This window comes from Alligator sinensis, unplaced genomic scaffold (assembly GCF_000455745.1).
Source record: "Alligator sinensis unplaced genomic scaffold, ASM45574v1 scaffold777_1, whole genome shotgun sequence".
In the NCBI taxonomy this organism is placed as follows: domain Eukaryota; kingdom Metazoa; phylum Chordata; order Crocodylia; family Alligatoridae; genus Alligator; species Alligator sinensis.
In genome coordinates this window covers 3,096,915-3,111,211 of record NW_005841882.1, presented here as the reverse complement: position 1 = coordinate 3,111,211, position 14,297 = coordinate 3,096,915, and the positions used below count along the sequence as shown (strand labels likewise).

At 47.5% G+C, this 14,297-nt stretch overlaps 1 protein-coding gene across 1 annotated transcript in view; it reads left to right on the top strand.

The window, feature by feature from the left end:
- The first annotated feature begins 989 nt into the window (after positions 1-989).
- FGF9 (fibroblast growth factor 9) overlaps positions 990-14,297 on the top strand; it is a 29,873-nt gene continuing 16,565 nt past the window's right edge. The window contains exons 1-2 of the mRNA XM_006017620.3: positions 990-2,738; positions 8,737-8,840. Of these exons, the coding sequence (XP_006017682.1) occupies positions 2,462-2,738; positions 8,737-8,840 (381 nt within the window). The 5' untranslated portion in view covers positions 990-2,461. The remainder of the gene's footprint in view (positions 2,739-8,736; positions 8,841-14,297) is intronic.

Sequence of the window (14,297 nt, the reverse complement as noted above, 5' to 3'; positions counted from 1 at the left end):
CTCTTTTATCCCAGGTGCCTACATTACCTACTATAATAAAGCTGTGAACCCTGACAATAATAAATGTATGACACAGGGAGTTCTGCATTTTTTTCAAATATTTCTACAGGTTTTCACAGTTATCACCACTGGGCATGTCAGCAATGTACACAGTTGTGATAACAGTGCTTTAGGCCCTTCCTGAAGAATACCACAATTTTTATTTATAAAGCTAGAAGAGGCTGTCTTACCTTTTTCTTGTCTACCACTGAACAATTAAATCCTACTAAGTAGACACCTTGGGGCAGTAACTGTATCTCTTTCTGTTTGTACAGCATCAAGCACTTGCCGACACAGCTACTGGCAGGGGCCTCTGGATCCTGTCATAATACAAACAGTAACCACCACAGTAAGGTTAATACATGCATAACAGGCCCCATATGTGTCAGTGGAACAGGGTGTGATAATTAGTTTAATAAAAATAGCTAGTATGACATACTCAAGTTACAACCATGATCACAAAAATAGGAGATAATGATAATCCTGGTCCCTCCTTCCTCTGAAGTGGCTGGCCACACTGGAGGGGGTAGGGGCAGAGGAAGGATGGGGTCCCTCGGGTAAAAGACAGGGCTGCTATACCTGGAGAAGGTGGGAAAGGTCACTCCAGTTTGTGGTGCTTCCCCTAAGCTAAAAGAACCAGCAAGTCCGTGTTGCAAAGCTCTTCTGCAGGCAGGATCTCCAGCCTCCGCAGCCTTGAGCCCTGCCACGTTGGAGAAGTATCCCCCGCGCTCTTACATCCCTCCCAAACAGCCTGCTCCCCAGGCGCTGGCCCTCCTCCCCTTCCAGCGGGCTCACGGAATTGTCTTTCCCCTCCACGTGAGCACACCCAAGCCTTGCTGCAGGGATCCTTCTGCGCCCCCCTTGGCCCGCAGCGCCGTGACGTCGGGGGAGGGGGGCCCAGGGCCCAGCCTTGCCGTGGGTGTGCGGCGCTTTGCAGGGGGAAAGCCCGGCTCTGGGTGGGGGGAGCCCCGCATGGCAGGGAAGCGAAGCAGGAAGGACTGGGCTGGGCTGGGCTGGGGAGCGCGGCCGGGCTGAGCTGGAGCTCTCCCCCGCGCGGCCCAGAGGGGCGCCTCTGCGGTGCTGCGGAGTCCAGCCGTGGTGAATGCACCAGGGAGGGGAATTGGGGCGGGGGTATCTGCGGCACATCCAGCACGCACTGAAACTGCAGCGATGGGCACAACGGGCAGCGGCACAAGCCGCGGCTTTGGCCGCACGCAGCACCTGGCCCGGGGGACCAGGCTTCGCACCCCGCGGCCGATGGGATGCAGCCCGGGAGTGGCGGAGCCCAGCCCCGGCTAAGCAGCGGAGCGAGGGGGGGTTTCCCCAATGTCACGGTGGATTTGGGCTACTGCAGGCATCTGCCGGGAGCTCCTGCCTCCCGCGGCAGCGCCGCTTTGTCCAGGGAGCGCCCGGCTCCTGCCCACCACAAAGTTTCTGGCCGCCGCTTTCTTCCTTTGCAGGCGCGATTGCCGCAGAGCAGCAAGAGCCGCTCGAAGGAGGGCAGAGCTGGAAGGGGAGCGGTATTGCAGCAGGTAGGGCTGGGCGCTAGGACCGCGGAGAATCCTCCCGGCAGCAATCAGGACTACCTTAAACCCAGCCCAATGCCTCTTCCTGCGCCACTCTGCGTGCTGGATGGAGACCCACAGTCAAGAGCTGCAGCTCAGTGCTGGAGTACAACATTGCACAGCGAGCCCTGCAGAAGCAACACCTGTTTCGAGCCAGCCAAGACAGACACAAGCACTTGTACGGTTCTGCTTTGCTTGTGGATCGCCAATAATCCTAAACCAATGGACATCTGCGGAGCCTCCTGAGGATTCTGGATAATAGATTTGGACGTCAAAAGTTTTTTTTTTTCTTTTTGGATTTATCTCAGCCAACAACGTGAGATTCCCCCACCCCCCTTTGCAGGATTCATGCTGATGTATGCAGTCTGTTATAGAGTAAAAACAGCGCATGCCTTTCTGGAGTCAGAATCCATAAATCCTGACGTAGCCTGTGCATCTTAAAAAAATCCCTATAACGCCTAGGTATTTAAGTTGCTATGGTCATTCTTGTCTTAAACCAAATGGAGAAACTACGGATTTTTTTCCTTATTACAGTTGGATGGGCTGAAGACCTTGCTGCTTGCTAAGAGCTGGGGATCTATCTATACATATAGCGAGATACACATATAGATGTTTATACATATGTCAGTGTGTGAGTAGAAAGTGGTGGTTTCTTAGACTAACTGGTTTGACCTTGAACCTGTGCCACTCCAGCCAGAATATTACTTTTATTTATGCATTTAATGGATTGAAGAAAGAACATTTTCTCTGTAACCGCAGTAGGGAGGGGAGTGGAGTGGATATACCTAATCTTGTATCTCCTGGGTTTGGCACCATCATTATTGTTTGCTCTTATTCTCTAAAAGCAGAATCTTCTGATGGCTCCCTTAGGTGAAGTTGGGAACTATTTCGGTGTGCAGGATGCAGTAGCCTTTGGGAATGTGCCTGTTTTGCCGGTGGATAGTCCGGTTTTGTTAAGTGACCACCTGGGTCAGTCCGAGGCAGGTGGGCTACCCAGGGGGCCTGCAGTCACTGACTTGGACCATTTAAAGGGGATCCTCAGGCGGAGGCAGCTCTACTGCAGGACTGGATTTCATTTAGAAATCTTCCCCAATGGTACTATCCAGGGAACGAGGCAAGACCACAGCAGATTTGGTAGGTATTATCCTTAACCCTTTAGCGGCCATGTGATGAAATAATGTGCTAGAACTAAGGGGGGAGGAGGCTGGATTTGGATGCTGCTGCTGGTGGTGGTGGCGGTGGTGGCGATGATGGCTGGGGTCCGGGGTTGCTGCTGGACGAGTGGCACAACTGCAGCAAAGCAGGAGCACTTAGCGAAGTCTCAGTATTTTTAGTAGCAGCCTCCCGTGGCCTCAAGTTGCGGCTCGGGGAGAAGGAGATGGGAAGGCTTTGTGTTCAGGACGTTTCTACTGAATGGGCTGATTTCGCGACTTTAAAGGGGGGCGGGGTGTTAATCATTAACCACGACCATTGCAAATCCACCGAGTTTCCTCCAGGGAGTGGCTACCGCCTTGTACGCACGCGAAGGCAGGCTGCTCCTTCTTTCTCCCCCTGCAGCACCTGCCCGAGCAGCCGCCGGCACGAGAGGCTGCTCCGCCAGCCCGGAAGGGAGGCGCGGGGCCGCGGGCAGGTATCCAGGGCAGAGCCGGCGCGGGGCCGCCGGGAGGGAGGCAGCGGCATGCAGCAAAATGTGGCTTTCCGGAGCTATGCACGCGTGAAGCCCGGAGCTAATTTTAAAGAGCATTCCGCAGATTTCATTTCCAGCGGGCGCTATTTGTGACTCAGCATCGAGGGCTGGAGGGAGGCTGGAGGGCTTGCGGCTTCAGCCACGACTAAGAGCCCGAGCGCCCCCGGCAGATGGGCCTGGAGCAGCCCTTCTGCCCGGGCAAGGCTGAAGGCTGGGCGAATACACAGCCCCGAGCCACTCTGCACGGACTAACTCCGTGTTTCAGGAGGGGTGTGTGTGTGTGTGGGGGGGGATCGCGCCCCCTGGAGCTAGCCAGCCGGCCAGGCTCTCGGAAGGAGTTAACTTGTGAGTGAACCCACCTGACAGCACTCAAACTAGGTCGTTAAAACAAAGTCCTGGGGTGATTCCCCCCCCCGCATGCTTGACTACCAGATGTCGAACAGGATCTAAGCTGCGCGGCAGTGCGAGGTGGGGCTGCTTAGATAACACCCGCCGGGGACGGACGATCTCCAAAGGGCTCCGGCACGGAGGGGGCAGGATCCACTCTTGCAGAGGCCCAGCCCGTCCTGTTGCCCCTGGGAAATGCCAGGGTCCCGCTCTAGAGCCGCTCCTGCCCGTCGCACCCACCCACCTTTCTGGCCCCGCCGCAGCTCCCAGAGCCCTGGCCCGACTCCCCCCGCTGGCCCACTTGCAAAGCTGGCGGCAAAACAACCCAGCCAAAAAAAAAAAGTGCAGCTGGAGTTCCCTCCGGTGTCTTGCACGACCCGAGATAAAGGCAATAAAACGTCTAATAAAATACGGAGGGACATGCAATAAATTGCAGCTGGGCTTTCCAGCGACCGGGGGGAGGAAGGTTTATAGGTGGTATTCGTGTCTGCCCGGCCCTGGGGGCCGCTCCGGCCGGGGCGGGCAGGAGGCCGCGCGCTGCTCCGGCGCCTTAGGCACGCCTTGGCCGGGAGATGCGAAGCGGGAGCACTGGGTGCGTGGAGCGGCGCGGGCTGCGGGCTCCCGCCGCCAGCAGGTGTACGGGCTTTCAGGCCCCGGGGGGCGGGCGGGGCGCCCCAGGGCGGGCCGGGGGCAGCGCTGCCAGCCCTGCGGCGCCGCAGCTCCCAGCACCCCCCCAACACCCCTCCCTCTAGGTGTCGTCCCCCCACCCTGTAGCTGCCTCCCCCCGTAGCCGTGTTGTGAGGCTGGGAGCGCAGAGCCGCTGCGCTTTGCCCGGGGCTGAGGGGGCAGCCGTGGCGCTGCTTTTGCCGGGGCCCTTCTCAGTGCACGTGGCCTGGGGCTGTGTCCCCCCCTGTCGCTGGCACTGCCAGCACCTCGCTCGGCCTTAGCCGGGGAAGGGGGCGCTGGGGCCGTGCAGCGACACCTCGGTTGCTTGCCGGGGAGCTTGGAGCTGCCCCAGCCAAGGGCTCTTGGCATTTTTGCAGCACCCTCCTCCCAAAATCTGTGGGCGGCGGCAGACGCGAGTCCCCTGCGCACAGCTCCCGCGATCCTCCGGGTGACAAAGGGTTTTTTTTTGATGCAGTCTCCTTTAGTCGAGGGCATTGGGCAGACAGCGGAGTCATTGTGAATCCGGCGGTGGGGCGCCGTGCGTCAGCACCAGGGCTGCAGGCACAGCAGGATTAAAAAAAAATCAGGAGCATGCAGGGGAAAAAAAAAGCTGCCGAGGTGACCTCCGCTCCCGGGACCTGCTGTCACCAGGAAGCGCAGCGCTCAGCATCTGTAGCAGCCGCGCGGGGAGGCGGGAGCTGCTCCGCCTCCGCAACTCGCCCGGGACTGATACAGCTCCATTAGGTCGGCGCTCGTGCGGGGCCGGGCAGTATCCCCGCGCGCCCGGGAGCGGGAGCATCTCTGCAGCGCTCCGCGGGCAGCGGCCGGGCACACAATAGCTCCGGAAACTGGAGCGCGGCGGGGGCTGGTTCCTGCCATCCCCCCGCCGGGCTTCTCGGCCCTTTCCCGCGCCTGCCCCCGCCCCCAGGCCGGACTCCCCGCGCCCTCAGGCAGGGGATGCTGCCCGCAGCACTGGGGAGCTCGGCCTGCCAGCCGCGCGGGGCGGGGGGAGGCAGGCAGCTCAGTGAAAGCCTAACACTAAAGCAGCTTCCTCCCGCCCCGCCTCCTGGAGCTGCCGGCTCTGCTCTGGGGGCTCTTAATTGGCATAATGTGGCGGAGGAGGCGGCGAGGTGGCAGCTGTGACTGGCAGGGAGCGCACCCCAGCTGCAAGGCTCGTTCCAGCTGAGTGCAAACGCGGAGCCTTCTAAAAGCAGGCAGTAGGTGTCGGGGGACGGAGCCGCGGGAGCAGGAAAGCCTGGGGAAATCCCGCCTGGCCTCTGCTCCCCTGCGCCCCCTCCTCCCCCAGCCCCTTGGAGTCGGCTCCATGAGCCTGAACTGTCAAAACTTCCTAGCCAGGGAGTCTCTTTCTATTCCTCGCTCTCTCTCTGTCTTTCTGAGGCAATATTATTGCTTGCTAAATATATTGCAACACAGTGCTATTTACCTTGCTCTCTGTCTCCAAGTCCTCTGTGGGTTCCCTTCTCTGTGCTGGGCACCTCATTACATCCTCTCAGAAAATTTCACAAATAAGCTGCTGGCAGTGATGCTTAGCTCCTGTATTAGTTACTTGTTTGTGGCATTTTAGGGGTAACTGCAAGCCAAGGAGGAAAGCATTGTACTTAGCAAATTGCACAAATGTCCGAAGTATGGAGGAAATGCAATCCCCAGCTGCAAAGTTGTTCAAGAGAAACGTATTCTCAGGTTCCATTCTTGGGTATTTTGTATGATGCATTGGCTAGATCGAAGTTCAGTTTGTTTTTGTAAAAGATGTATAGTACAATGTCATGGAAGGTCTTGATATTGTTAGGAAGTGGGGATTGCCGGAAGCCATCAAATTGGTATCTTGTCTCCAGCCGGGGCGAGGAGACATTGGAACTTTTAAGAGAAGGTGCAAAAATGCTGATTGTGGACATTTCTGGAATAACCTTCCCACAAAGAGAAGTTTCTTCCTGACCTCCTCACATGGAAGTTAATTTCCTGCCTTAAAATGGGCTAGTTTAACTCAATGCTTAATGGCTAAGAAGAGGGGATTCAAGATCAAACATTTTTAGAAATGTATTTCTTTATTTTGGAAGCTTCCAGAATTTCTAACTGGAAATGGGGTCCAACCTGTCAAATTCAGACTGTTCTGATCTGGGATCAGTTTAATTCTTAAGGGAGACTATCTTTTTAAATATCTGCTTCAGCTCTTAAGTACTGTGTGCACATTATATAAACTATAAAGTGAAAATATTCACAAGGGCATTGGGCCAAATCATGCAATCCTCAAACTGGCAAAACTCCCAATTAAGTTTTGCTTGAGTAAGGACAGAAAGAAAAGCCCCAAAATAATCTCTTGAATTACTTTGCAATTTTGCATATAAAACTTGTTGTGAATGAGCTGTGAATAGTTTAGAGAAGCTATCTAAATTTCAAATTTGTAGGTGCTCATTGCTAAGGACCTTAAAAAGTCTCCTGCTGCATTTGCAGCAGCACGTGACTGATTTTTTTTATCATAGTCAGCAGTGCACACCCAAATATGTGAAATTAGAGTAGCAATTAAGGTCACACTCTATTTTCATATTGATGTGAAAGATGCCAAGCTTACAAACTTAGCTACAGTGTGGAATAATACACACCTAATATAAGATTGGCCTCAGTTAAAATTGCTTGGTAATATATATTATTGAGTAATATGATACACAGTGAAAGCTTTACAGACAAAGCTTTATTAACAGGATTTGAACATATCCAGAAATACGAGGAATATTTAAATAATTTCAGTAGACTGATTGTATCGGAGATGCTACCATAAATATTGCATATAGTATAGTACCACTTTTTATTACTTCAGAAACATAATTCCGTAATTACTAGATATTTTCCCACAACATTTGTGAGGCCTCTTTCCATGCACATAGTTACAAATCTATTTAAGACTCCCAGGTCTTAAGTCAGGGTTACATTTTGTCATGCTGAATAATATATAAAGTAATGATCAATGATTCCTTATATGGAATGTTTCATCTTTACATTATCTTGGCTATAAAGTTTTCCCATAGGCTTCAACCTATACTTTCTTAGATTTATGTGACTCATGCTTGTTATTGATTAGCACACAACCTGTTTTGTGAGACACAAAATTAATTGTTCAAAAATCCATGAATGTGCTTTTTTATTAGCCACATGAGACTCAATGCTGCAATATTACACTGTTACTTTACAGTTTCATGTAAAGATAATTTCTAATAGCCTTTAAAAATAGTTATGTTGATGCCTGGACATGCACATTCTACAAATATACTGAAAATGCTGCTCTACATTTTAATATGTGGCTCAGAAAGTAGTTTACTGCAGCAATAGGCTTCTGTATGAATGTTGCAGCATAGCTATTTTGAGATCATAATAACCTTGCATCAACATTCCAAAATAGAAAACTATTTCCATTTTGTTCCACTAGAATTCTAGATTTATGCAAGCCTCCATGCTAGCATCCTCAGTGATGAGGTAAGCAATTTGATGGAAAGGAAGAGGAGGGGGCACGGAGCTAGTGGCTTGATATGTGATGCAGATACTTGCTGTATCAACGTACATTTATGCTGAACATAAGGGGTTTTACGGAAGCAATGTTTCTTTGCAGAATGTTCTTATCTGTGGTGCACAATTGCCTCTTTATGAGGTTACTGTAAAATGTACATGAATAATTAACCATTTACGCACTATTATTTAGGTCGGGGAATATTTTAATTTTCAAAGTTGGGATGAGTTAATAATATATTCCCAAGAGTCAGATAATTAATTTGTAGACAAATGTCTGTGAGGCTCTGGACTGCACCACAGATTTTCATTTCTCAAGCCTTTGGAGGATCACACTGTGAGTAGATCTCTTTCAATGTATTCCTCATTCTGTGATGCTTGGAAGTAAATGCTTTTCATAGCAAATGCATAACAGTTTATTTTCCTTTTGTAGTTTTGATTAAACCATTTTAGGGATTTATTTGGCAAAACACATTTTATAGCCATGATTAACTTTATTAAAGAATCTATCTAAATACTTGATTTTTCTTTCGAACTGATTGTTTGTGGTGCAGATCAGGATACCGATTAATATTGTGTAATAGGAACATGCTGCAGAGTTTTTTGTTTAAAAAATTCTGGGAAAAGTTGAGAATAATCTCTTGGCTTGACACCCTTGTGCTATCTGCAATGCATCATTGTAGCAGACTTAAGAGACTTAACTGTTTCAAGTACCTTTCTTTTTAAAAAACAAATTTATTCAGTAGTTCTTTAACTTCTCGGCAACATAGTCCTAAAGCAGAATTTGATAATATCGCCTTCTTTGTTAGTGATACACCAACAGCAAAAGTCATTAAATGGAAACAATCTGTACCTTTTCTGTTCTGAATTTTCTAGGTATACTGGAATTTATCAGTATAGCAGTGGGCCTGGTCAGCATTCGAGGGGTTGACAGTGGACTCTACCTTGGAATGAATGAGAAAGGGGAATTGTATGGCTCGGTAAGTTCTTTATTGTTTTATAAAAACCTTAGTCTCTCTGCTCTACATTACACCAAGTATTATTATTACTTCTATTCCCGGAAGCTTTAATCATATCTGGACCCCCTTGTGTTAGGTACTGTAGCAACACATACAAATGCAAACAGGTCATCTCTGTCTTTTATATCTTACTGTATATTTTAAGACATGGTTCAACAGGTCAAAGTAACAAACAAGGAAAGAGCATGATGTAATCCAGAAGTGGTCAACCCATGCAACACATGCCACAAGTGGCACAGGCAGCTTCTGTGCATGGCATATAGATCTGGGAGGACCATATAGCACAGAGGCTGATAGGTCAAGGAGCACAGGGGAGGGCACAGAAAGCAGAGCACAGATCAGTGAGGGGAAAGAAATTGGAGTGGTACTCAGGGAGGGGGTGGGGCTAATTTGTGGCATGCCTGCCAAAAGGGTTAGCCCCCCACTGGAATAGCTTATTAGAGTTTGACTTTCACTCCTTCCATCCCCCTTCACCAAGTGTTAACTGATTGCAAACTTGATCGTAGTTCTTCATTTCCACAGTGTATACTGTTAATTTACTGTAGGCTTTGTTGCAGACATGTACCTTGAGGAAGGATATGGAGTAGGACAAAAAGCTTGGGTATATAAACTTGAAGTGGCAAAATAAGAGATAAGACTATATAGGCAAGGGGAGGCTCTATTGTGAAATGCCTGAAAGAGGAGGAAAAGAAGCTTGCTGATCATATTTTCTGACGACTTATCAAGATTGTTTATGGGGAGGGAGAAAGAAAGATGGCTAGGAGTAAGGGATGGCTAGAGGAAGGAGAAAAAGCCTGGATTTCTGGTATAGAGTCAGAATGGAGGAGTAGTATTATATGAATGAGTTGACAGGCCTGAAGGAGGAAAAATGCATCTATGCTGGTGCAAGGCTCTATGGATACTTACCTTCTTTCAGAAGCATGAGGAGGGTTATACCAGTGATCAGTCTGAACTTTGGATAAGTGTGAGACAGGCCTTGCAAAGAAACAGAGAAAGGAGCTGAATGTGATGGAAGGTGGGTCATAGAAGGAATCACTAAGGATGAGGTTGGGAAAGGGAAAAGGAGTCACTGAGAAAAGTAGTGGAGAGTAGTTAGGCAGTAGATGACATCCACATGGAGGGGAGACATGAATGGAGTTGGATGGAATATTGTCCGATGGAGATGAGAGGAGGGCTGGAAAGCAGTTAGAACAGAAGAGCAGAACCCTAGAGCCCATACCACATGTTTCTCTGGGGATGACTGGCAGAGGATCATGTGGAAATGAGAAGCCCACATGAGAGAGAGGTCCAGTGGAAGTGATTTCAGAGGGAGATTCAGATATCTGTATTCCCTCTTCTGACATCACCCTGTGAGAGCAGGGAGGTGGAGGGGATAGGGATGACTGTAATCTTGGAGAAGATGCAGGTGGAGGAAAATGCAATTTGGGGGAGATATTCCAGAAGGTCAGAGGTGGTAACACTAAATCGTGTGGGAAGCCGGAAGCAGGAGTGGGATACAGATCACTGGAGACACAGAGAAGAGTGTGAGGGAGTGGCAGGCAGGTGTATGAATTTGTGAAGAGGAGAAGGAGTAAGAGATCAGGGAAGGGGAAGAAGAGAGGAGATGCTAGAATCTATACAGTGAGGAAGGTAGAAAGCAGGGAGGTCTGAAGGGAGGAGGAGAGGAAGGAAGGGAGGCAGAGAAGAGGAGCAGAACTATAGACAGATGATCAGTGATTGACCATGAATAGAAAATATAATATAATAAACAATTCTACAGTTGACTGATAGAACAAAGAGCCAATTAAGTCATTATCTGTCCTTTGACATGGTACATATTCAGAGAAACAACAGTAATACAAACCAGTAATGCTAAAAATTAGAAATGAAGTAAATCATTTAACTAGATAAGCATGTAGTCACTGAATCAATTCAATTATGCTACACTCTGCCAAATTTTTAAAAAACAATGTCTGATAGCAAAAAGAAATGTAAAAAATGACTATTATAGCATGCTAATAAATATATTACTATTACAGCACTTTTCTATGTTAATTTTGTAATTTATGCTTGCAATGTGTTCTGGTCATACTGAGCTAGTGAAAATACTCCTTGAAGAAACTTAGAACAAGAAGTTCTAAGAAGAACAAGAAGTTACAATGACTGCTATTAAAAAAATGTGGAGCTCTTTAGCCAATAGGGAAGATTGACTAAATATAGGGCAGTTTAGATATTGGCAAAATATAGCTGCTCATCATGCTGCATAAGGGGACAGAATGTGGAAGAATGATGGTAATCAAACTGCATTACTTTTAATGAAAAATAACCTCAAATAGCTACTTAGGATGACGATGCTGTAAAGCCTCATCGACACCTGCAAAATTAGTACTTTACTCATATATGTCAGCAGCTACCAGCTGTGGCAGAAACACTAACTCAGGTATGGCTTAAAGCAGTTTTTCATTTGGGGTTGGTTGGGAATTTTTCAGCTACACAGATTTTTGTCAGAAAATGACAATTCCTTTTCCTGGGTCTTTATATACCATTTGAAAAGGAGTTGTGTGTCTGGTCCATGATGGAATTTCTGGTCTTTGAGAGGCAGAAACCATGAGTACTCAACAGTGCTCCAGAGTATCCTGAAGCCCTCACCTGAGTTGTGGGGGTCTAAGGTCCAAATCCCTGATCTGAATCAGGCAAAGCAGAACTTAAGGGCATATTTCCAACATCCCAAGTTAGTGTCTTAACTGTTAGACAATTGACTGTTCTGGCATGAAGGCATATCTTTGTTTTTGACTTGAAAGTTCTTGACTTTATTCTGATACAGATGGGAGCAGTTTTTATGACCAATTCTCTTTTCATGATGATGAAAAAACACCTCACCTGAACTTAATTTCCATTAGAGTCATAGGACCAGATTGGTACATTCCTGTTAGGACTTGCTATTACTGGCATTAATCTTGCTAGTGTAGATGCATCCTATGAGAAAACTATGTCTTTACATTGAAATGACTGTAGAACACTGCAAAAGGTGAAATTTGTCTAGTTCTTTAAAGAAGCTGCTTTAAAGCCCATATCTTCCCAAAATGGGAAGATGGTACCTGACAATGGTAGATGGAAGAGCTGGTAGAGTGGAACAGCTGGGGGCCTGACTGTTGTCAATTCTCAGAGAGGGGAAGAGACCCGTGAGAACAACTAAGGCATCTCTGGCAAGTCTTGACCTCTGCATAGTCCCAGTGGCCTTCCAAGCATTGCCCATTTGTGAGGTGGTTACCAGCTGCTTGCAATCTCCCTTCCTTGTTTATCAGCATAGGCACTGACTCTGTGGGTGTTCTGGGGCTCAAGCACCCACCGAAAAAAAATAGTGGGTGTTCAGCACCCATGAGCCACACTGGGTGAGCCGGGTTGAAGTAAAGTGCTACCTCTTCTGGGTATGCACGGGGCTCGGCGCAGAGATGCAAAAAACCCCACCCATCAGCAAAGTCGGCACCTATGTTTGTCAGCATGAATAAGGTGAGGGAGTTCTTACAATTTTTTTACAGTCTACTAAAAAATCCTAGAACCACAGAAAATTAGTGTTGGAAGGGACCTCAGGAAGTCATCTAGTCCAACCCCCTGTTCAAAGCAGGACCAGCCCCAACTAGATCATTCCAGATGAGCCAGGCCTTAAAAACCTTAAATTCTGTGTAAAATTATTCCTGGTGATACTCTCAGATCAAAACATGCTATATTCAATGGCTATTCTCAGATTCTTCCTCTCTGTACACCCTCAGCCATGCAGAGCTAAGAATGTAAGTTCAGCCCCAGAAGAGGCCAGCAGTAGTTTTCTGGCTGGAAGTGCTGTTTCTCTTCTCTTTTGCACTCATGTTGACTACTGTGTAGCCCCTTTCCCTTTTGCGCTCATGACCATTTTAAGCCTGCAGATATGAGTTCTCATGATTTCACTTCACAACAGAAAATAGGAGGAAGGATCCCAATGACAAAGGAACCTTAAGACAAAGGAACCTTAAGAGTTTAGATCAATACAGTAAAAGCAAAGAGATTAAGTACATCTGAAAGCTAAGTCTTGTTACAGGGAGAAGAAACAAATAGCTGCTTTTTCATTTTGAAAGGGTCTGTCTAGAAACTAGCTAGTTGAAGACACGGGTATGGTAGTCCATAGATAACTAGCATAGTGCTTATCTTTATTCTCCTACTGTAGGGGTGCTTAACTCCTGGCCTGTGGGCCAAATCCAGCTCACAGAGCCATGTCATTCAGCCCACAGGAATCCCCATGAGTCCAAAAATGTGGCGATGGGGGAGTGGCAGCAATTAACACTGCCACTGCTCTCCCACTGCCAAATTTCCAAGCCTTGTGTGGTTGGATTGGGCCTGGGTTGAGCTGTTGCCTCACGACTGGATTGGGCCCATGGACTGTATCTGGCCCACAGACAGACCTGGTGCTGCTCATCTGGTCCATGGGATGAAAAGGTGAGGCACCGCTGTCCTAGTGAGTCTATATCTGGAATGTTTTATATGCTTGCAACCCCCAAAATTTTGGAAGGGCACCTTCAGCAAAAGCAATAGAATTATGCAGACTTAGAATAAAACAATTTTTTTGAGGAGAGAGATTTTAATAACCTAACAAAAATAACTTGGTGTGGTTAAGGGAGCACAATGCCATGTTCTATAAATACCTTTCAGGTTATAAAGTAAATAAAAGACAAGAATTATTCAGTTTCTCAGATGGTAGGACAAGGAGCAAGGAAGAAAAAAAATGAGGCTATGTTAGGAAAAAAAAGACTGAAGCAATTGGGCTAAGTAGGTAGTCAGTGCATAGTTACAAATATCCAAGGACGGGGCAGATAATACATGTTGTTGCAAGGTGTTATTATTATCTTCCATTGATCCAAAAGTCTCTCGTATACTTTAGATTCTATCTTACATATATAGAGTATTTCTCCATCAATCTGAATGCAGCCACTTGGGGCATGGGGGTTGGGGTGGAAACAGGGAAGTCATTATGCACCAGCTGCATTGCACAACACCTTTAGGAGGGAGATTGAAGAGTAGTTCCCTGAATAAAACCACAGGGGGTTATTTTAGGTTGAGAGAGGCAATTATCAAGACTGGAATTCGGCCATGACACTAGGGTTAACACCCTCATGATTGCAAAAAGTGTCATATAACGTTTAATGGGAATAAATGTTTGGTACTCACAGGGCAGTGCCAGGATTGGCTTAACTCTAAGAACCCTGCTGGGTTTAGCATGAATGTTATGAAGAGAACTGATGAAAACAGGGATATATTGATAATCAGAAATGTGATCCTAGCCAATAACCAATAACCTTGGATCAAGTGGTCATAAGCTAATTCACCTTAAATTAAATGGAAGGATACACAAAAGTTGGTCTGTAATTAAGGTTCTCAATTTCAAAAGGGCAAGCTTTGAGAAATTAAGAG